Source organism: Salmo salar, chromosome 08, assembly GCF_965601325.2.
Source record: "Salmo salar chromosome 08, fSalSal1, whole genome shotgun sequence".
Taxonomy (NCBI): Eukaryota; Metazoa; Chordata; class Actinopteri; order Salmoniformes; family Salmonidae; genus Salmo; species Salmo salar.
The window spans coordinates 35,295,383-35,317,166 of NC_138298.1; the positions used below are offsets into that span (position 1 = coordinate 35,295,383).

General features: G+C 48.2%; 1 protein-coding gene across 4 annotated transcripts in view; it reads right to left on the minus strand.

The window, feature by feature from the left end:
- The window catches only part of rnf38 (ring finger protein 38), a 59,197-nt gene extending 39,409 nt beyond the window's left edge, over window positions 1–19,788 (minus strand). The window contains exons 1-2 of one of the 4 annotated variants that reach the window (XM_082978611.1): window positions 19,564–19,788; window positions 17,835–18,528 (exon numbers count right to left, since the gene is read on the minus strand). In XM_082978611.1, the coding sequence (XP_082834737.1) occupies window positions 17,835–18,528; window positions 19,564–19,605 (736 nt within the window). In that variant the 5' untranslated portion in view covers window positions 19,606–19,788. Of the gene's footprint in view, window positions 1–3,218; window positions 3,898–17,834; window positions 18,529–19,338 lie in introns of those variants that run through there. The other 3 variants (XM_082978613.1, XM_082978612.1, XM_082978614.1) reach the window with 3 other exon arrangements.
- Window positions 19,789–21,784: the final 1,996 nt, after the last annotated feature.

A 21,784-nucleotide genomic window follows, 5' to 3' on the forward strand; every position in this document is an offset into this window, starting at 1 on the left:
TAGTAGTAGTAGTAGTAGTAGTAGCCACAGTAGTAGTAGTAGTAGTAGCCACAGTAGTAGTAGTAGTAGTAGCCACAGTAGTAGTAGTAGTAGTAGTAGTAGTAGTAGTAGTAGTAGTAGTAGTAGTAGTAGCCACAGTAGTAGTAGTAGTAGTAGTAGTAGTAGTAGTAGCCACAGTAGTAGTAGTAGTAGTAGTAGCCACAGTAGTAGTAGTAGTAGTAGCCACAGTAGTAGTAGTAGTAGTCACAGTAGTAGCCACAGTAGTAGTAGTAGCCACAGTAGTAGTAGTAGTAGTAGCCACAGTAGTAGTAGTAGTAGTAGCCACAGTAGTAGTAGTAGTAGCCACAGTAGTAGTAGTAGTAGTAGCCACAGTAGTAGTAGTAGTAGTAGCCACAGTAGTAGTAGTAGTAGTAGCCACAGTAGTAGTAGTAGTAGTAGTAGTAGTAGCCACAGTAGTAGTAGTAGTAGTAGTAGCCACAGTAGTAGTAGTAGTAGTAGCCACAGTAGTAGTAGTAGTAGTAGTAGTAGTAGCCACAGTAGTAGTAGTAGTAGCCACAGTAGTAGTAGTAGCCACAGTAGTAGTAGTAGTAGTAGTAGTAGTAGTAGTAGCCACAGTAGTAGTAGTAGCAATAGTGATATAATGATCTCCATGTCTCTCTCTGTCCCAAATTGCACCTTCTTCCCTTTTATAGTACACTAGTGTTAAACAGGACCCAATAGAGCTTTGGTCACTAGTGTTAACTTCTTTGGGATAGGGGGTGGTATTTTGACGTCCGGATGAAAAGCGTGCCCAAAGTAAACTGCCTGCTACTCAGGCCCAGAAGATTAGATTTGGACAGAAAACACTCTAAAGTTTCTAAAACTGTTAAAATAATGTCTGTGAGTATAACAGAACTGAAATGGCAGGCGAAACCCCGAGGACAATTCATCCCCCCAAAAAATACATTTCATCCTACCACTGATTTCAATGGATATCACTTTTATTATAAGGCGAAGTCCTCCCACATTGCAGTTCCTAGGGCTTCCACTAGATGTCAACAGTCTTTAGAAAGAGTTTCAGGCTGATTTTTGGAAAAATGAGGCAGAATTTGTAGTTTTTCTAGGTGGCTCCCATTGTGGCTGTAGTGTTTCCAAGCGCGTGAATGAGAGCGCGTTCTTTGGTACTTTTCTCCGGTAAAGACAATAACGATTCTCGGTCTTAAACAATAAAATGTATTTGCGTATTAGGGTACCTATTGTTTGAATATAAACGTTGATTGACTTGTTCGGATAATTGAAATGTTAACGTTTAGGATTCATTTTGTATGCATTTTGAAGGAGGGAAACCGAGTGGATTATTGACTGAAGCGCGCCAGCTAAACTGAGTTTTTATGGATATAAAGAAGGACATTATCGAACAAAAGGACCATTTGTAATGTAACTGGGACCTTTTGGAGTGCCAACAGAAGAAGATCTTCAAAGGTAAGGCATATATTATATCGCTATTTCTGACTTTCCTGTCGCAACCCTGACCTGTTCACCGGACGTGCTACCTGTACCAGACCTGCTGTTTTCAACTCTCTAGAGACAGCAGGAGCGGTAGAGATACTCTCAATGATCGGCTATGAAAAGCCAACTGACATTTACTCTTGAGGTGCTGACTTGTTACACCCTCGACAACTGTGAATATTATTATTTGACCATGCTGGTCATCTATGAACATTTGAACATCTTGGCCATGTTCTGTTATAATATCCACCCGGTACAGCCAGAAGAGGACTGGCCACCCCTCATAGCCTGGTTCCCCTCTAGGTTTCTTCCTAGGTTCTGGCCTTTCTATGGAGTTTTTCCTGGCCACCGTGCTTCTACACCTGCATTGCTTGCTGTTTGGGGTTTTAGGCTGGGTTTCTGTACAGCACTTTGAGATATCAGCTGATGTAAGAAGGGCTATATAAATACATTTGATTTGTTATGCATGTGTGTGCTGGGCGCTGTCCTCAGACAATCGCATGGTTTGCTTTCGCCGTAAAGCCTTTTTGAAATCTGACACGGCGGCTGGATTAAGAACAAGTTAAGCTTTATTTTGATGTATTACACTTGTGATTTCATGAAAGTTTAATATTTATAGTAATTTAATTTTAATTTGGCGCTCTGCAATTTCACTGGAAATTGTCGAAATGGGACGGAGGCGTCCCACTAATCCGCAAGAATTTAAACAGGACCCAACAGAGCTCTGGTCACTAGTGTTACAGGACCCAACAGAGCTCTGGTCACTAGTGTTACAGGACCCAACAGAGCTCTGGTCACTAGTGTTACAGGACCCAACAGAGCTCTGGTCACTAGTGTTAAACAGAACCCAACAGAGCTCTGGTCACTAGTGTTAAACAGAACCCAACAGAGCTCTGGTCACTAGTGTTAAACAGAACCCAACAGAGCTCTGGTCACTAGTGTTACAGGACCCAACAGAGCTCTGGTCACTAGTGTTAAACAGAACCCAACAGAGCTCTGGTCACTAGTGTTACAGGACCCAACAGAGCTCTGGTCACTAGTGTTACAGGACCCAACAGAGCTCTGGTCACTAGTGTTAAACAGAACCCAACAGAGCTCTGGTCACTAGTGTTACAGGACCCAACAGCGCTCTGGTCACTAGTGTTAAACAGAACCCAACAGAGCTCTGGTCACTAGTGTTAAACAGAACCCAACAGAGCTCTGGTCACTAGTGTTACAGGACCCAACAGAGCTCTGGTCACTAGTGTTACAGGACCCAACAGAGCTCTGGTCACTAGTGTTAAACAGAACCCAACAGAGCTCTGGTCACTAGTGTTACAGGACCCAACAGAGCTCTGGTCACTAGTGTTAAACAGAACCCAACAGAGCTCTGGTCACTAGTGTTAAACAGAACCCAACAGAGCTCTGGTCACTAGTGTTAAACAGAACCCAACAGAGCTCTGGTCACTAGTGTTACAGGACCCAACAGAGCTCTGGTCACTAGTGTTCTGGTCTAATGTAATACACTAAACAGGGATCTATTTGTGAAAAACCCTCTGTGCTACTGACACAGTTCTGTTCCTCCTGCTCCAAAGCCAGCCCACCCAGACAGCCAGTAAACAAGGCCCACACACACAGGCCACTCCCTAACGCTTACACTGTAAAACCAGAACTCACCAACACTACACATGTAAACCCCACACACACACACACACAGCACATTAACCTTCTCTCCTTTACTCTCCACTCACCCTCTCCTCCTGCTGCTTCACTGACAGACAGGGCTCAGCCGAGAAACTCTCCTTCTGTCCTCCTCTCCCTTTCTCTCTCTCTCTTCCTGCTTCACTGACAGACAGGGCTCAGCCGAGAGACTCTCCTTCTGTCCTCCTCTCCCTTTCTCTCTCTCTCTTCCTGCTTCACTGACAGACAGGGCTCAGCCGAGAGACTCTCCTTCTGTCCTCCTCTCCCTTTCTCTCTCTCTCTCTTCCTGCTTCACTGACAGACAGGGCTCAGCCGAGAGACTCTCCTTCTGTCCTCCTCTCCCCTTCTCTCTCTCTCTCTTCCTGCTTCACTGACAGACAGGGCTCAGCCGAGAGACTCTCCTTCTGTCCTCCTCTCCCCTTTCTCTCTCTCTCTCTTCCTGCTTCACTGACAGACAGGGCTCAGCCGAGAGACTCTCCTTCTGTCCTCCTCTCCCCTTTCTCTCTCTCTCTCTTCCTGCTTCACTGACAGACAGGGCTCAGCCGAGAGACTCTCCTTCTGTCCACTCTTCCAAAAGCCAAGCTGAGTCTTTTCCCTCTAGTCACTATATTGTTGTCCTTCAATCCTCCCTCTCCATTTCTGTCTCGCTCTACAACTTCAGGGGCATTTGAAGCTGCCCAGCTGTACTGTGCTCTGCTGCTGCTACACTTACTTCACACACACACACACACACACACACACACACACACACACACACACACACACACACACAATAACTGTTACAACAGAAACTAAACAGAGAGAGAAGAAACAGGCTTAAAACAGAGAGAAGAACAGAAAGAGAGAAGGGGAAAGAGGGTGAAGGAGAGAGGAAACAGAAACCTAACGAGAGAGAGAGAGAGCATGATAGAAAGAGTGCAGATTTGGCCAGTGGGGCTTGTGCCTCTTGTTGGTGAGAACTCATAAACATAGGAGATATGACAAGTGTCAACCCCTCCCTCCCCCTCATTCTCTCTTTGGCTGACACATTCTCCCCCTCAGGCAGGCCCGCGTCAGGCCTCCCCCTCAGGCAGGCCCCGTCAGCCCTCCCCCTCAGGCAGGCCCGCGTCAGCCCTCCCCCTCAGGCAGGCCCCGTCAGCCCTCCCCCTCAGGCAGGCCCCGTCAGCCCTCCCCCTCAGGCAGGCCCCGTCAGCCCTCCCCCTCAGGCAGGCCCCGTCAGCCCTCCCCCTCAGGCAGGCCCCGTCAGCCCTCCCCCTCAGGCAGGCCCCGTCAGCCCTCCCCCTCAGGCAGGCCCCGTCAGCCCTCCCCCTCAGGCAGGCCCCGTCAGCCCTCCCCCTCAGGCAGGCCCCGTCAGCCCTCCCCCTCAGGCAGGCCGCATCAGACTAACAGCCTAGACTTAGAAACCTACAAACAAAAGCCCTGTCCCTGGTCTGGTTCATTCTGAATGGTCTTAAATGCCTCGGTCCTCCTTGAGACTGTATTTTCCTCCCCCATAAACATACAAATATATATCTATCTATTCTGGGTCTGTGTATTAATATCTACAAGAAACAGATCCTTTCTTAAGTGACAATGATCCTCTCCATGCAACGTGTCTGTGTCCCAAATGGCACCCTATTCCCTACATAGTGCACTACCTTTAACTAGAGGCCCAAAGGGCCCTGTTCTTAAGTAGTGCACTTTATAGGGAATAGGGTGTTATTTTGGGATCAGTCAGTGTTTAGTTGTGGTATCAGAGCGGAGGTAGGTGAACCCCTAAACAATAACGACTAAAAACCTTTCGCCCTGGAAACAGGACACAAGGAGCAAAGACTTTCAGGAGGAGAGGAGAGTAAATCAGACAGACTAACCCCTCTTTCAGGAGGAGGAGAGGAGGAGTAATCAGACAGACTAACCCCTCTTTCAGGAGGAGGAGAGGAGGAGTAAATCAGACAGACTAACCCCTCTTTCAGGAGGAGGAGAGGAGGAGTAAATCAGACAGACTAACCCCTCTTTCAGGAGGAGGAGAGGAGGAGTAAATCAGACAGACTAACCCCTCTTTCGGAGGAGGAGAGGAGAGTAAATCAGACAGACTAACCCCTCTTTCAGGAGGAGGAGAGGAGGAGTAAATCAGACAGACTAACCCCTCTTTCAGGAGGAGGAGAGGAGAGTAAATCAGACAGACTAACCCCTCTTTCAGGAGGAGAGGAGAGTAAATCAGACAGACTAACCCCTCTTTCAGGAGGAGGAGAGGAGAGTAAATCAGACAGACTAACCCCTCTTTCAGGAGGAGGAGAGGAGGAGTAAATCAGACAGACTAACCCCTCTTTCAGGAGGAGGAGAGGAGAGTAAATCAGACAGACTAACCCCTCTTTCAGGAGGAGGAGAGGAGGAGTAAATCAGACAGACTAACCCCTCTTTCAGGAGGAGGAGAGGAGAGTAAATCAGACAGACTAACCCCTCTTTCAGGAGGAGGAGAGGAGGAGTAAATCAGACAGACTAACCCCTCTTTCAGGAGGAGGAGAGGAGGAGTAAATCAGACAGACTAACCCCTCTTTCAGGAGGAGGAGAGGAGGAGTAAATCAGACAGACTAACCCCTCTTTCAGGAGGAGGAGAGGAGGAGTAAATCAGACAGACTAACCCCTCTTTCAGGAGGAGAGGAGAGTAAATCAGACAGACTAACCCCTCTTTCAGGAGGAGGAGAGGAGGAGTAAATCAGACAGACTAACCCCTCTTTCAGGAGGAGGAGAGGAGGAGTAAATCAGACAGACTAACCCCTCTTTCAGGAGGAGGAGAGGAGTAAATCAGACAGACTAACCCCTCTTTCAGGAGGAGGAGAGGAGAGTAAATCAGACAGACTAACCCCTCTTTCAGGAGGAGAGGAGAGTAATCAGACAGACAGACTAACCCCTCTTTCAGGAGGAGGAGAGGAGGAGTAAATCAGACAGACTAACCCCTCTTTCAGGAGGAGGAGAGGAGGAGTAAATCAGACAGACTAACCCCTCTTTCAGGAGGAGGAGAGGAGTAAATCAGACAGACAGACTAACCCCTCTTTCAGGAGGAGGAGAGGAGAGTAAATCAGACAGACTAACCCCTCTTTCAGGAGGAGGAGAGGAGGAGTAATCAGACAGACTAACCCCTCTTTCAGGAGGAGGAGAGGAGGAGTAAATCAGACAGACTAACCCCTCTTTCAGGAGGAGGGAGGAGTAAATCAGACAGACTAACCCCTCTTTCAGGAGGAGGAGTAAATCAGACAGACTAACCCCTCTTTCGGAGGAGGAGAGGAGAGTAAATCAGACAGACTAACCCCTCTTTCAGGAGGAGGAGAGGAGGAGTAAATCAGACAGACTAACCCCTCTTTCAGGAGGAGGAGAGGAGGAGTAAATCAGACAGACTAACCCCTCTTTCAGGAGGAGGAGGAGAGTAAATCAGACAGACTAACCCCTCTTTCAGGAGGAGGAGAGGAGGAGTAATCAGACAGACTAACCCCTCTTTCAGGAGGAGGAGAGGAGAGTAAATCAGACAGACTAACCCCTCTTTCAGGAGGAGGAGAGGAGGAGTAAATCAGACAGACTAACCCCTCTTTCAGGAGGAGGAGAGGAGGAGTAAATCAGACAGACTAACCCCTCTTTCAGGAGGAGGAGAGGAGGAGTAAATCAGACAGACTAACCCCTCTTTCAGGAGGAGGAGAGGAGGAGTAAATCAGACAGACTAACCCCTCTTTCAGGAGGAGGAGAGAGAGTAAATCAGACAGACTAACCCCTCTTTCAGGAGGAGGAGAGGAGGAGTAAATCAGACAGACTAACCCCTCTTTCAGGAGGAGGAGAGGAGGAGTAAATCAGACAGACTAACCCCTCTTTCAGGAGGAGGAGAGGAGGAGTAAATCAGACAGACTACCCCCTCTTTCAGGAGGAGGAGAGGAGGAGTAAATCAGACAGACTACCCCCTCTTTCAGGAGGAGGAGAGGAGGAGTAAATCAGACAGACTAACCCCTCTTTCAGGAGGAGGAGAGGAGGAGTAAATCAGACAGACTAACCCCTCTTTCAGGAGGAGGAGAGGAGGTGTAAATCAGACAGACTAATCCCTCTTTCAGGAGGAGGGAGTAATCAGACAGACTAACCCCTCTTTCAGGAGGAGTAATCAGACAGACAGACTAACCCCTCTTTCAGGAGGAGGAGAGGAGAGTAAATCAGACAGACTAACCCCTCTTTCAGGAGGAGGAGAGGAGGAGTAAATCAGACAGACTAACCCCTCTTTCAGGAGGAGGAGTAAATCAGACAGACTAACCCCTCTTTCAGGAGGAGGGAGGAGTAAATCAGACAGACTAACCCCTCTTTCAGGAGGAGGAGAGGAGGAGTAAATCAGACAGACTAACCCCTCTTTCAGGAGGAGGAGAGGAGGAGTAAATCAGACAGACTAACCCCTCTTTCAGGAGGAGGAGAGGAGGAGTAAATCAGACAGACTAACCCCTCTTTCAGGAGGAGGAGAGGAGGAGTAAATCAGACAGACTAACCCCTCTTTCAGGAGGAGGAGAGGAGGAGTAAATCAGACAGACTAACCCCTCTTTCAGGAGGAGGAGAGGAGGAGTAAATCAGACAGACTAACCCCTCTTTCAGGAGGAGGAGAGGAGGAGTAAATCAGACAGACTAACCCCTCTTTCAGGAGGAGGAGAGGAGGAGTAAATCAGACAGACTAACCCCTCTTTCAGGAGGAGGAGAGGAGGAGTAAATCAGACAGACTAACCCCTCTTTCAGGAGGAGGAGAGGAGGAGTAAATCAGACAGACTAACCCCTCTTTCAGGAGGAGGAGAGGAGGAGTAAATCAGACAGACTAACCCCTCTTTCAGGAGGAGGAGAGGAGGAGTAAATCAGACAGACTACCCCCTCTTTCAGGAGGAGGAGAGGAGGAGTAAATCAGACAGACTACCCCCTCTTTCAGGAGGAGGAGAGGAGGAGTAAATCAGACAGACTAACCCCTCTTTCAGGAGGAGGAGAGGAGAGTAAATCAGACAGACTAACCCCTCTTTCAGGAGGAGGAGAGGAGGAGTAAATAAGACAGACTAATCCCTCTTTCAGGAGGAGGAGTAATCAGACAGACTAACCCCTCTTTCAGGAGGAGTAATCAGACAGACAGACTAACCCCTCTTTCAGGAGGAGGAGAGGAGAGTAAATCAGACAGACTAACCCCTCTTTCAGGAGGAGGAGAGGAGGAGTAAATCAGACAGACTAACCCCTCTTTCAGGAGGAGGAGAGGAGGAGTAAATCAGACAGACTAACCCCTCTTTCAGGAGGAGGAGAGGAGGAGTAAATCAGACAGACTAACCCCTCTTTCAGGAGGAGAGGAGGAGTAAATCAGACAGACTAACCCCTCTTTCAGGAGGAGGAGAGGAGAGTAAATCAGACAGACTAACCCCTCTTTCAGGAGGAGGAGAGGAGGAGTAAATCAGACAGACTAACCCCTCTTTCAGGAGGAGGAGAGGAGGAGTAAATCAGACAGACTAACCCCTCTTTCAGGAGGAGGAGAGGAGGAGTAAATCAGACAGACTAACCCCTCTTTCAGGAGGAGGAGAGGAGGAGTAATCAGACAGACAGACTAACCCCTCTTTCAGGAGGAGGAGAGGAGGAGTAAATCAGACAGACTAACCCCTCTTTCAGGAGGAGGGAGGAGAGTAAATCAGACAGACTAACCCCTCTTTCAGGAGGAGGAGAGGAGGAGTAAATCAGACAGACTAACCCCTCTTTCAGGAGGAGGAGAGGAGGAGTAATCAGACAGACTAACCCCTCTTTCAGGAGGAGGAGAGGAGAGTAAATCAGACAGACTAACCCCTCTTTCAGGAGGAGGAGAGGAGGAGTAAATCAGACAGACTAACCCCTCTTTCAGGAGGAGGAGTAATCAGACAGACTAACCCCTCTTTCAGGAGGAGTAATCAGACAGACAGACTAACCCCTCTTTGAGGAGGAGGAGAGGAGGAGTAAATCAGACAGACTAACCCCTCTTTCAGGAGGAGGAGAGGAGGAGTAAATCAGACAGACTAACCCCTCTTTCAGGAGGAGGAGAGGAGGAGTAATCAGACAGACAGACTAACCCCTCTTTCAGGAGGAACATTGAGTGAAACCCTCTTCAGACAAAAGCGACAGAGGAGAAAGAGAGATGGAGAGGTAAGGATGAAGGAGGGGCAGAGAGAGGAGAGGGGTACAAGGAAGAATGCAGAAAGGGAGGAGAGTAGAGAGGTACAGAGGACGTTCAAGGAGGAGAGGAGGAAAGGAGAGGAGTGGAGGAGGGTACAGAGGACCTTCAAGGAGGAGAGCAGAGGAGAGAGGGATCATTAGCTTTCATCCCTAGTGCAGGTGACCAGCGTGGGAAGACAAGCCACACACAGAGATAATAGACGTTCTATTGAGGAACCAAGACATCTAGTGCAGCATGTAGGGAATAGGGTGCTATTTGGAACTCATATACTAAGCATGAGAAACAGATGGTGTAGGTGCTATAGACACACACACACACACACACACACACACACACACACACACACACACACACACACACACCACAGCAGTCCTAAGCTTGTTCTCAGGAGCCTCCTCCTTATTAAACACAAGTGGATGTGGAGAAGAACATCTGGTACACATGGCTACATTTGAAGGGGTTTTCTTATTCTCGTACATGGGCACAAGTGGTGTGAGTGTGTGTAGAGGATATGGGGAAAATGAGGAAACCGGCCCTCCAATGACAAAACACACACGCTACAGAATGCACATCCTGCTACATACACACACAGGAACTTGTGACTTGGCATTGTGTGTGTGTGTGTGTGTGTGTGTGTGTGTGTGTGTGTGTGTGTGTGGGACAGAAATGGCCATTCCAACAATCAATTTACTCAATTCTGCATGCCACAGATATTGAGCTACTGTTTAACCAATCTATGATCTGCTTCTCTCCCCCAACCGTCACTTTAACCATTAGATACTAACTTAACCACAGACCTAGGATCTGCTTCTCTCCCCCAACCGTCACTTTAACCATTAGATACTAACTTAACCACAGATCTATGATCTGCTTCTCTCCCCCAACCGTCACTTTAACCATTAGATACTAACTTAACCACAGATCTAGGATCAGCTGGCACCTCCCCAAACCAAAGGGGGATGAAACACCAAACTGACAGTACTGGTGGTGAGGATGAAGCTTACTGGCATGATGACGCTAGACTGCTCTCATCTGTCTCCCTCTCTTTTCCATCCCCCCTATCCCTACTGTCATCATGTCTCTCCTCTCCCTCTCTTTTCCATCCCCCCTATCCCTACTGTCATCATGTCTCTCCTCTCCCTCTCTTTTCCATCCCCCCTATCCCTACTGTCATCATGTCTCTCCTCTCCCTCTCTTTTCCATCCCCCCTATCCCTACTGTCATCATGTCTCTCCTCTCCCTCTCTTTTCCATCCCCCCTATCCCTACTGTCATCATGTCTCTCCTCTCCCTCTCTTTTCCATCCCCCCTATCCCTACTGTCATCATGTCTCTCCTCTCCCTCTCTTTTCCATCCCCCCTATCCCTACTGTCATCATGTCTCTCCTCTCCCTCTCTTTTCCATCCCCCCTATCCCTACTGTCATCATGTCTCTCCTCTCCCTCTCTTTTCCATCCCCCCTATCCCTACTGTCATCATGTCTCTCCTCTCCCTCTCTTTTCCATCCCCCCTATCCCTACTGTCATCATGTCTCTCCTCTCCCTCTCTTTTCCATCCCCCCTATCCCTACTGTCATCATGTCTCTCCTCTCCCTCTCTTTTCCATCCCCCCTATCCCTACTGTCATCATGTCTCTCCTCTCCCTCTCTTTTCCATCCCCCCTATCCCTACTGTCATCATGTCTCTCCTCTCCCTCTCTTTTCCATCCCCCCTATCCCTACTGTCATCATGTCTCTCCTCTCCCTCTCTTTTCCATCCCCCCTATCCCTACTGTCATCATGTCTCTCCTCTCCCTCTCTTTTCCATCCCCCCTATCCCTACTGTCATCATGTCTCTCCTCTCCCTCTCTTTTCCATCCCCCCTATCCCTACTGTCATCATGTCTCTCCTCTCCCTCTCTTTTCCATCCCCCCTATCCCTACTGTCATCATGTCTCTCCTCTCCCTCTCTTTTCCATCCCCCCTATCCCTACTGTCATCATGTCTCTCCTCTCCCTCTCTTTTCCATCCCCCCTATCCCTACTGTCATCATGTCTCTCCTCTCCCTCTCTTTTCCATCCCCCCTATCCCTACTGTCATCATGTCTCTCCTCTCCCTCTCTTTTCCATCCCCCCTATCCCTACTGTCATCATGTCTCTCCTCTCCCTCTCTTTTCCATCCCCCCTATCCCTACTGTCATCATGTCTCTCCTCTCCCTCTCTTTTCCATCCCCCCTATCCCTACTGTCATCATGTCTCTCCTCTCCCTCTCTTTTCCATCCCCCCTATCCCTACTGTCATCATGTCTCTCCTCTCCCTCTCTTTTCCATCCCCCCTATCCCTACTGTCATCATGTCTCTCCTCTCCCTCTCTTTTCCATCCCCCCTATCCCTACTGTCATCATGTCTCTCCTCTCCCTCTCTTTTCCATCCCCCCTATCCCTACTGTCATCATGTCTCTCCTCTCCCTCTCTTTTCCATCCCCCCTATCCCTACTGTCATCATGTCTCTCCTCTCCCTCTCTTTTCCATCCCCCCTATCCCTACTGTCATCATGTCTCTCCTCTCCCTCTCTTTTCCATCCCCCCTATCCCTACTGTCATCATGTCTCTCCTCTCCCTCTCTTTTCCATCCCCCCTATCCCTACTGTCATCATGTCTCTCCTCTCCCTCTCTTTTCCATCCCCCCTATCCCTACTGTCATCATGTCTCTCCTCTCCCTCTCTTTTCCATCCCCCCTATCCCTACTGTCATCATGTCTCTCCTCTCCCTCTCTTTTCCATCCCCCCTATCCCTACTGTCATCATGTCTCTCCCACTCTCCCTCTCTTTTCCATCCCCCCTATCCCTACTGTCATCATGTCTCTCCTCTCCCTCTCTTTTCCATCCCCCCTATCCCTACTGTCATCATGTCTCTCCTCTCCCTCTCTTTTCCATCCCCCCTATCCCTACTGTCATCATGTCTCTCCTCTCCCTCTCTTTTCCATCCCCCCTATCCCTACTGTCATCATGTCTCTCCTCTCCCTCTCTTTTCCATCCCCCCTATCCCTACTGTCATCATGTCTCTCCTCTCCCTCTCTTTTCCATCCCCCTATCCCTACTGTCATCATGTCTCTCCTCTCCCTCTCTTTTCCATCCCCCCTATCCCTACTGTCATCATGTCTCTCCTCTACCTCTCTTTTCCATCCCCCCTATCCCTACTGTCATCATGTCTCTCCTCTCCCTCTCTTTTCCATCCCCCCTATCCCTACTGTCATCATGTCTCTCCCACTCTCCTCTCCCTCTCTTTTCCATCCCCCCTATCCCTACTGTCATCATGTCTCTCCTCTCCCTCTCTTTTCCATCCCCCCTATCCCTACTGTCATCATGTCTCTCCTCTCCCTCTCTTTTCCATCCCCCCTATCCCTACTGTCATCATGTCTCTCCCACTCTCCTCTCCCTCTCTTTTCCATCCCCCCTATCCCTACTGTCATCATGTCTCTCCTCTCCCTCTCTTTTCCATCCCCCTATCCCTACTGTCATCATGTCTCTCCTCTCCCTCTCTTTTCCATCCCCGCTATCCCTACTGTCATCATGTCTCTCCCACTCTCCTCTCCCTGTCTTTTCCATCCCCCCTATCCCTACTGTCATCATGTCTCTCCTCTCCCTCTCTTTTCCATCCCCCCTATCCCTACTGTCATCATGTCTCTCCTCTCCCTCTCTTTTCCATCCCCCCTATCCCTACTGTCATCATGTCTCTCCTCTCCCTCTCTTTTCCATCCCCCCTATCCCTACTGTCATCATGTCTCTCCCACTCTCCTCTCCCTCTCTTTTCCATCCCCCCTATCCCTACTGTCATCATGTCTCTCCTCTCCCTCTCTTTTCCATCCCCCCTATCCCTACTGTCATCATGTCTCTCCTCTCCCTCTCTTTTCCATCCCCCCTATCCCTACTGTCATCATGTCTCTCCTCTCCCTCTCTTTTCCATCCCCCCTATCCCTACTGTCATCATGTCTCTCCTCTCCCTCTCTTTTCCATCCCCCCTATCCCTACTGTCATCATGTCTCTCACTCTCCCTCTCTTTTCCATCCCCCCTATCCCTACTGTCATCATGTCTCTCCTCTCCCTCTCTTTTCCATCCCCCCTATCCCTACTGTCATCATGTCTCTCCTCTCCCTCTCTTTTCCATCCCCCCTATCCCTACTGTCATCATGTCTCTCCTCTCCCTCTCTTTTCCATCCCCCCTATCCCTACTGTCATCATGTCTCTCCTCTCCCTCTCTTTTCCATCCCCCCTATCCCTACTGTCATCATGTCTCTCCTCTCCCTCTCTTTTCCATCCCCCCTATCCCTACTGTCATCATGTCTCTCCTCTCCCTCTCTTTTCCATCCCCCCTATCCCTACTGTCATCATGTCTCTCCTCTCCCTCTCTTTTCCATCCCCCCTATCCCTACTGTCATCATGTCTCTCCTCTCCCTCTCTTTTCCATCCCCCCTATCCCTACTGTCATCATGTCTCTCCTCTCCCTCTCTTTTCCATCCCCCCTATCCCTACTGTCATCATGTCTCTCCTCTCCCTCTCTTTTCCATCCCCCCTATCCCTACTGTCATCATGTCTCTCCTCTCCCTCTCTTTTCCATCCCCCCTATCCCTACTGTCATCATGTCTCTCCTCTCCCTCTCTTTTCCATCCCCCCTATCCCTACTGTCATCATGTCTCTCCTCTCCCTCTCTTTTCCATCCCCCCTATCCCTACTGTCATCATGTCTCTCCTCTCCCTCTCTTTTCCATCCCCCCTATCCCTACTGTCATCATGTCTCTCCTCTCCCTCTCTTTTCCATCCCCCCTATCCCTACTGTCATCATGTCTCTCCTCTCCCTCTCTTTTCCATCCCCCCTATCCCTACTGTCATCATGTCTCTCCTCTCCCTCTCTTTTCCATCCCCCCTATCCCTACTGTCATCATGTCTCTCCTCTCCCTCTCTTTTCCATCCCCCCTATCCCTACTGTCATCATGTCTCTCCTCTCCCTCTCTTTTCCATCCCCCCTATCCCTACTGTCATCATGTCTCTCCTCTCCCTCTCTTTTCCATCCCCCCTATCCCTACTGTCATCATGTCTCTCCTCTCCCTCTCTTTTCCATCCCCCCTATCCCTACTGTCATCATGTCTCTCCTCTCCCTCTCTTTTCCATCCCCCCTATCCCTACTGTCATCATGTCTCTCCTCTCCCTCTCTTTTCCATCCCCCCTATCCCTACTGTCATCATGTCTCTCCTCTCCCTCTCTTTTCCATCCCCCCTATCCCTACTGTCATCATGTCTCTCCTCTCCCTCTCTTTTCCATCCCCCCTATCCCTACTGTCATCATGTCTCTCCTCTCCCTCTCTTTTCCATCCCCCCATGATCTTTCTCCTCTTGTCCAGAGTGCTCTCTCTCTCTCTAGGCCTGTCTGTGTGTGTTGTCCTCCCCACTTCACACACACAACTAATCGTGAATCGCTGGTAGCGCTACACTGTGTGTGTGTGTGTGTGTGTGTGTGTGTGTGTGTGTGTGGTGTTAAACTCAGAGCAGCGCTCTCTGACATCCACTCTCCCAGACAGGTATTTCCAGTCCCAGCGTACCATTCACTGTCGCTCAGCAGACCACACACACACACACACACACACACCTGAATACAGCTGCAACGTAAAACATAAAACGCTCAAACACACTCAGCATCATTTCATATGAGCAGAATGAGGTAGTGTGTGTGTGTGTGTGCTGGGGAGTTAGCTGTACAGTCTAGAGGGAGAGAGACTCCCCAGGTCCTGTTCCCTATAGAGCAGAATGAGGTAGTGTGTGTGTGTGTGTGTGTGTGTGCTGGGGAGTTAGCTGTACAGTCTAGAGGGAGAGAGACTCCCCAGGTCCTGTTCCCTATAGAGCAGAATGAGGTAGTGTGTGTGTGTGTGTGCTGGGGAGTTAGCTGTACAGTCTAGAGGGAGAGAGACTCCCCAGGTCCTGTTCCCTATAGAGCAGAATGAGGTAGTGTGTGTGTGTGTGTGTGTGTGTGCTGGGGAGTTAGCTGTACAGTCTAGAGGGAGAGAGACTCCCCAGGTCCTGTTCCCTATAGAGCAGAATGAGGTAGTGTGTGTGTGTGTGTGCTGGGGAGTTAGCTGTACAGTCTAGAGGGAGAGAGACTCCCCAGGTCCTGTTCCCTATAGAGCAGAATGAGGTAGTGTGTGTGTGTGTGTGCTGGGGAGTTAGCTGTACAGTCTAGAGGGAGAGAGACTCCCCAGGTCCTGTTCCCTATAGAGCAGAATGAGGTAGTGTGTGTGTGTGTGTGTGTGCTGGGGAGTTAGCTGTACAGTCTAGAGGGAGAGAGACTCCCCAGGTCCTGTTCCCTATAGAGCAGAATGTCTATACAGTGAAAGTGTGTTTTCTGGTTCAGTACACGGGCCACTGTGTGAAAGTTATTTATATTTTACATACACCCTTCCACATAGCCTAGTTACTATAACAACAACAACTGTCAAACAATGACCCCCTACCAATCCGGCTAGAATTTATATTTTAAATTTTTTATTATTTTACCTTTATTTAACTAGGCACGTCAGTTAAAAACAAATTCTTATTTACAATGACGGCCTACCGCAGCCGACGCTGGGCCAATTGTATGCCGCCCTATGGGATTCCCAATCACGGCCGGTTGTGATACAGCCTGGAATCAAACCAGGGTCTGTAGTGACGACTCTAGCAGGGAGATGCAGTGTCTTAGACCACTGTGATACAGCCTGGAATCAAACCAGGGTCTGTAGTGACACCTCTAGCAGGGAGATGCAGTGTCTTAGACCGCTGTGATACAGCCTGGAATCAAACCAGGGTCTGTAGTGACACCTCTAGCAGGGAGATGCAGTGTCTTAGACCGCTGCTCCACTCGGGAGCCCTTAGTATGTACGGATGGCTAATTAGCTTTGGATACAATTGTCTACTAAATTGCATTTTATATTGTGACAGAAACCAACTAGACTTCACTGAGTAGTAGGCCTGTAACTACCAGGAAGAACACAATGGTACTGTGTGGTGGTAGTGCTAGAGTGGATGTAATTTAATGACGTGTAGAATCTGTCACCTGATCAAGCGGAATGTAACACACAACTTGTCTGGATATTGACCTATATTTAGATGAGAGAGAACGAGGGGAGATTCATCTGTGGTGTTTTCCCATTCAATACGGTCTATAGATGTCATCTTCTCCAGAGTTAATAAGTGACTGTGGTTGTTGAACTCCGTTTCAGTTGAGCTAGGTTTGGAACTGAAACAAGCTATTCTTATTGGACCAGTTCATGTTACTCCCTCCGTTCAAGTCCGTTTTCTTCCGTTGGGTGCCTAATGAACATGACCCATGTCGGAAGGCTGTATTTTGTTATTGTAGCAGGATTTCACTGTTTTTAACTCTGGTAGCGCAGCGGTCTAATGCACTGCATCTCAGTGCTAGAGGTGTCACTACAGACCCTGGTTCGATTCCAGGCTGTATCACAACCGGCCGTGATTGGGAGTCCCATAGTGCTGCCCACAATTGGCCCAGCATCGTCCGGGTTAGGCCGTCATTGTAAATAAGAATTTGTTGTTAACTGACTTGCCTAGTTAAATAAAAGGTTAAAAATAAAGAAGGTTTTACGTATGGGTGGAGCGGGGAATGGAACCCACAACCCTGGCATTGCCAGCTCTATGCTCTACCAACTGAGCCATACAGGACCACAGTCATGGAACAGCCTACACACTGTCAGACAAACCTGATTATTTACTAGAAGAAAGACTACATCTAGACCAACATGTCATTGTACTACATCCATGATATCACTGTATTCTGCCATTACTTGTGTCCGGTATTGTAGCCTTGTATCATCTTGTTCATCTGTAATAGCTACTACAAAAATGGAATGACTCTTCTGACCTGTTTAACCCACGGCCAGACAGAGACAGACAGAGAGGCGGACAGACAGACAGACAGAGCTAGAGAGAGGAACAGGCGGAGAGAGAGAGAAGATAGACAGAATAGAGTTCATCTCAGTGCATCTTGGCAGCATCATGCACAAAGCTAAAACGCTGTGTGTTACAGACCGCTTGTTCCATGTAACTACCATGTAATAACCATCAAGCTGCAGCTCTGTGGCGGCACATAACAGCGTCTACTTAATTAGAATAGAACTAATGTGCAGTCACACACACACATTACCATGCCAACACGATATAGCTGCCTGCCTAGGCCCATCCCCCCTGCTCTCCCTTTCAGAAGCCGATCCTTAGTGCATTAAACCAGATTGAGGTCTCTGTCTTTCCTCACTGCCCCTCTCTTTCTCTGCCTGGGTATTCTCTGACACACACACACAGTGTTGTGTGCCGTCACAGAAACACACACATTTCCTCTGTCTCCGGACACTAGAGCAGAGGCGACAACAAGAGACCCTAGAGGAGATTCTCTAGCTGGTCGGGTCAAGGATAGCCAACACACAGACACTACACAAGAACCAAGAAATGAGAGCAGTGCTGAGGAAGGAAGGGAGAGAAGGCTTACCAGCGGGCGAGATGCGATGTGCTCCAGGCGGTCCCGACTGCCTCTGAGCGCCGGGGGAGACGTTAGATCCCAGGGCTCGTATGCTGTGCTGCTCCGTGTGGTGGCTGTGAGCTCCAAGGGGTGAGCAACCCGAGTTGTGCTGCTGTTGATGATGATGCTGCTGCTGCTGGCTGTGGTGATGGTGGTGATGGTGGTTAGGTCCGGTTCCCCCGTTGGCATTAATCCCGGGGCCGGTCGCACCATACTGCTGGTAGAATCCAGACCGAGAACGCGATCGAGTCCTGGGCGGCTCCATGGCCATTTGATAGGGGTGGTGATGGAAGAAAGATGAGGCAAGGGGGGAGGACGTGGGAGGGGATTGCGGAGGAGAACCGTTGGAGTTGGAAGAACGAAGCGGCAGAAAGCCCCTAGCGCCGCTGGTCTGACTGTAGCTGGCTACTAGTCCTCCCCTGCCCCCCTCGGCGCCCCCGTATTCTGTTCGCTCCTGCGACTCAGCTACTGCCCCCGCAACGTCACATAAATTACCCCCTTTTGGTACAGGCTCCGGGGTGGAGGGCAGTCGGGAGAAAATACGGGGTTCCTGAGTCGTCAGTTGACCCGTGGCTGCGATTGGCATTTCCTTTTGGTGGTTTCCTCGTTTTCTTGTCTGTCGTTCTCTGTATTCCCTCGTTTCCTCACCAGAAAATCTTTCTTTCTAAAAAAAAATATATATTTTTTTTTTATAAAAATACAACTTTGTAACATACAGTAGATGACTGGTTGGAAAAAGTTACGTTAGCTAAGCAACCAGCCTTAACAACCGGTTTTAAAAAGCTTCTCATAGAAAGCTGTTGTTTATAACTACGTAGCTTTGAAATGTCAAACTATTTTGTGACATAGCTTTGTTTACGCTTCAGGAAACTGTCTCCAACCCTGTCTCCATTCCCAGGACTCATGGATCACACAGAAATAAACTGAGCTCGTCCCTTTTCACACAAACATTTAGCCAACTCTCACTTTATAAATAATATATATTTTTGTAAACTACAGCGGTTCAATGTTTTCTAGGAATAGACTAACTTAGTTTATTCAGCTAGCTAACTGGGTACAGTATACTTCCGTGAAAAGCGCCCAGGGCACCGTATCCTATAACGCCATGGCTAACTAGCATGCTAACTTACAATAACACACGGTTTAGCACCGATACTCGGTTACAACAAACTACCAGTAGTAACACACTACACAGATCATTCGTGGCCGTGTCTAACGTTGTGTAAAGTTTTGGGGTTAGTTTTGATAGTTTGACTGAGTACGTCGTCAACTTATTCAGACAGTTAGCTAGAATAGTTAGCCAACTAATAGCATATTAGCTAGCCATCGCTCTCTGTCAACGAAGCAACCCCTCCTCCCACCGTCTGAAACACCAGAGAGAAAACCAAGCTAACGTTAACTAGTCCCCCATGCCTTGAATTCCCTTTAAACGACTCTGGTTACCAGTATGTAAAACAATAGCGTAGAAACTTACCATTAGTAGCTAATGTCAGCTAGTTAAGTTTAAAGCTAGTACTGAATCAATTTAGCTAGTTCCCGTCAGTCCCGACGGAGAGAAAGCGTATCCAAACCCAGAAGCCCGGCCATGGCCAGAAGGAATCGAGCTTTTTCCTCTGACTGAATGAAAAGTGTCGAACCTCAAATTTCAAAGAAAAAACACCACCAGATAGATTTAATTCGAGCTAAAAGTGGGATTCACCTCTTCGTTCGGCGTTGAGAAAATACCCGTTTGTTGTTCCATTATACCATGTTTTCTCAGTCACTTACCTTTAAATACACGCTACGTTGTCTACTGTATTACCAAACTGCGATCAGTCGATAATATTTAGAGCCGTGTGTGTATATGGACCGTGGCGGGTATTCGCTCGATGTCAGCGTGAAATGTGACGAACCGTCAATGCAGAAGTCGGATTACACCCAGGCCAGACTAATCAATAGCAGAAAATGGACCGTGTTCGCAGCTCATTCTCACACCTCGTATCTCACTCTTATTTTCGATATTCAAACCCCGACAATCATCTGGGTACCGTGGGTCGTCAATGAATTTCTATTGCAATTATTTTTGGATTACAGTGAAGGGAATCATTTCAATAAAAATGACCTAAAACTTTCTCAAAGCAAAATTGTGTGTTTGAGTCTGATCGTTGCTCGATTGGTTCTGCCTGGTAAAAATCAAACGCTATCTTCCATGCACTAGCAAGACTATAAGGAGAATTTAAATGATGTATTTTCATATAGCCTGCTAGCTATTGCAGCTGCTTAACCGGATTCGTTTTTATAACATGTTATGCTGGTTTATAAAAGTTGATTATTATTATTTTTTTTAAATACAGGAATTATTGGGGAAACAAATAATATTAGCGCTGTTATTAAGGAATTGAAAATGACAAACTACATTACCAAAAGAATGTAGACACCTGCTGGTCGAACATCTCATTCCAAAATCATGGTCATTAACATGGAGTTGGTCCCCCTTTGCTGCTATAACAGCCTCCACTCTTCTGAGAAGGCTTTCCACTAGATATTGGAACATTGCTGTGGGGACTTGCTTCCATTCAGCCACAAGAGCATTAGCGAGGTTGGGCACTGATGTTGGGCGATTAGGCCTGGCTCAGAGTCGGTGTTCCAATTCATCCCAAAGGTGTTCGATGGGTTTGAGCTCAGGACTCTGTGCAGGCCTGTCAAGTTCTTCCACACCGATCTTGACAAACCATTTCTGTATGGACCTCGCTTTGTGGACAAATGGCATTGTCATGCTGAAACAGGAAGGGCCTTCCCCAAACTGTTGCCACAAAGTTGGAAGCACAGAATCTTCTAGAATGTCATTGTATGCTGTAGCCTTAACATTTCCCTTCACTGGAACTAAGGGGCCTAGCCCGAACCATGAAAAACAGCCCCAGACCATTATTCCTACTCCACCAAACTTTACAGTTGGCACTCTGCATGTAACTACTATTTTGTTTAGTGGTGAAGCGTGATTCATCATTCCAGAGAACGCATTTCCACTGCTCCAGAGTCCATTGGCGGCAAGCTGTACACCACTCCAGCCAACACTTGGCATTGCGCATGGTGATCTTAGGCTTGTGTGCCGCTCAGCCATGGAAACCCATTTCATGAAGCTCCCAATGGACAGTTCTTGTGCTGATGTTGCTTCCAGAGGAAGTTTGGAATTCTGTTGTGAGTGTTGCAACCAGGGGCGAAAATCTGATATCAACTTTGGAGGGGACAATTACAGTGCCTTGCGAAAGTATTCGGCCCCCTTTTCGACCGTTTGCCACATTTCAGGCTTCAAACATAAAGATATAAAACTGTAACTTTTTGTGAAGAATCAACAACAAGTGGGACACAATTATGAAGTGGAACGAAATTTATTGGATATTTCAAACTTTTTTAACAAATAAAAAACTGAAAAATTGGCCGTGCAAAATTATTCAGCCCCCTTAAGTTAATACTTTGTAGCGCCACCTTTTGCTGCGATTACAGCTGTAAGTCGCTTGGGGTATATCTCTATCAGTTTTGCACATCGAGAGACTGACATTTTTGCCCATTCCTCCTTGCAAAACAGCTCGAGCTCAGTGAGGTTGGATGGAGAGCATTTGTGAACAGCAGTTTTCAGTTCTTTCCACAGATTCTCGATTGGATTCAGGTCTGGACTTTGACTTGGCCATTCTAACACCTGGATATGTTTATTTGTGAACCATTCCATTGTAGATTTTGCTTTATGTTTTGGATCATTGTCTTGTTGGAAGACAAATCTCCGTCCCAGTCTCAGGTCTTTTGCAGACTCCGTCAGGTTTTCTTCCAGAATGGTCCTGTATTTGGCTCCATCCATCTTCCCATCAATTTTAACCATCTTCCCTGCCCCTGCTGAAGAAAAGCAGGCCCAAACCATGATGCTGCCACCACCATGTTTGACAGTG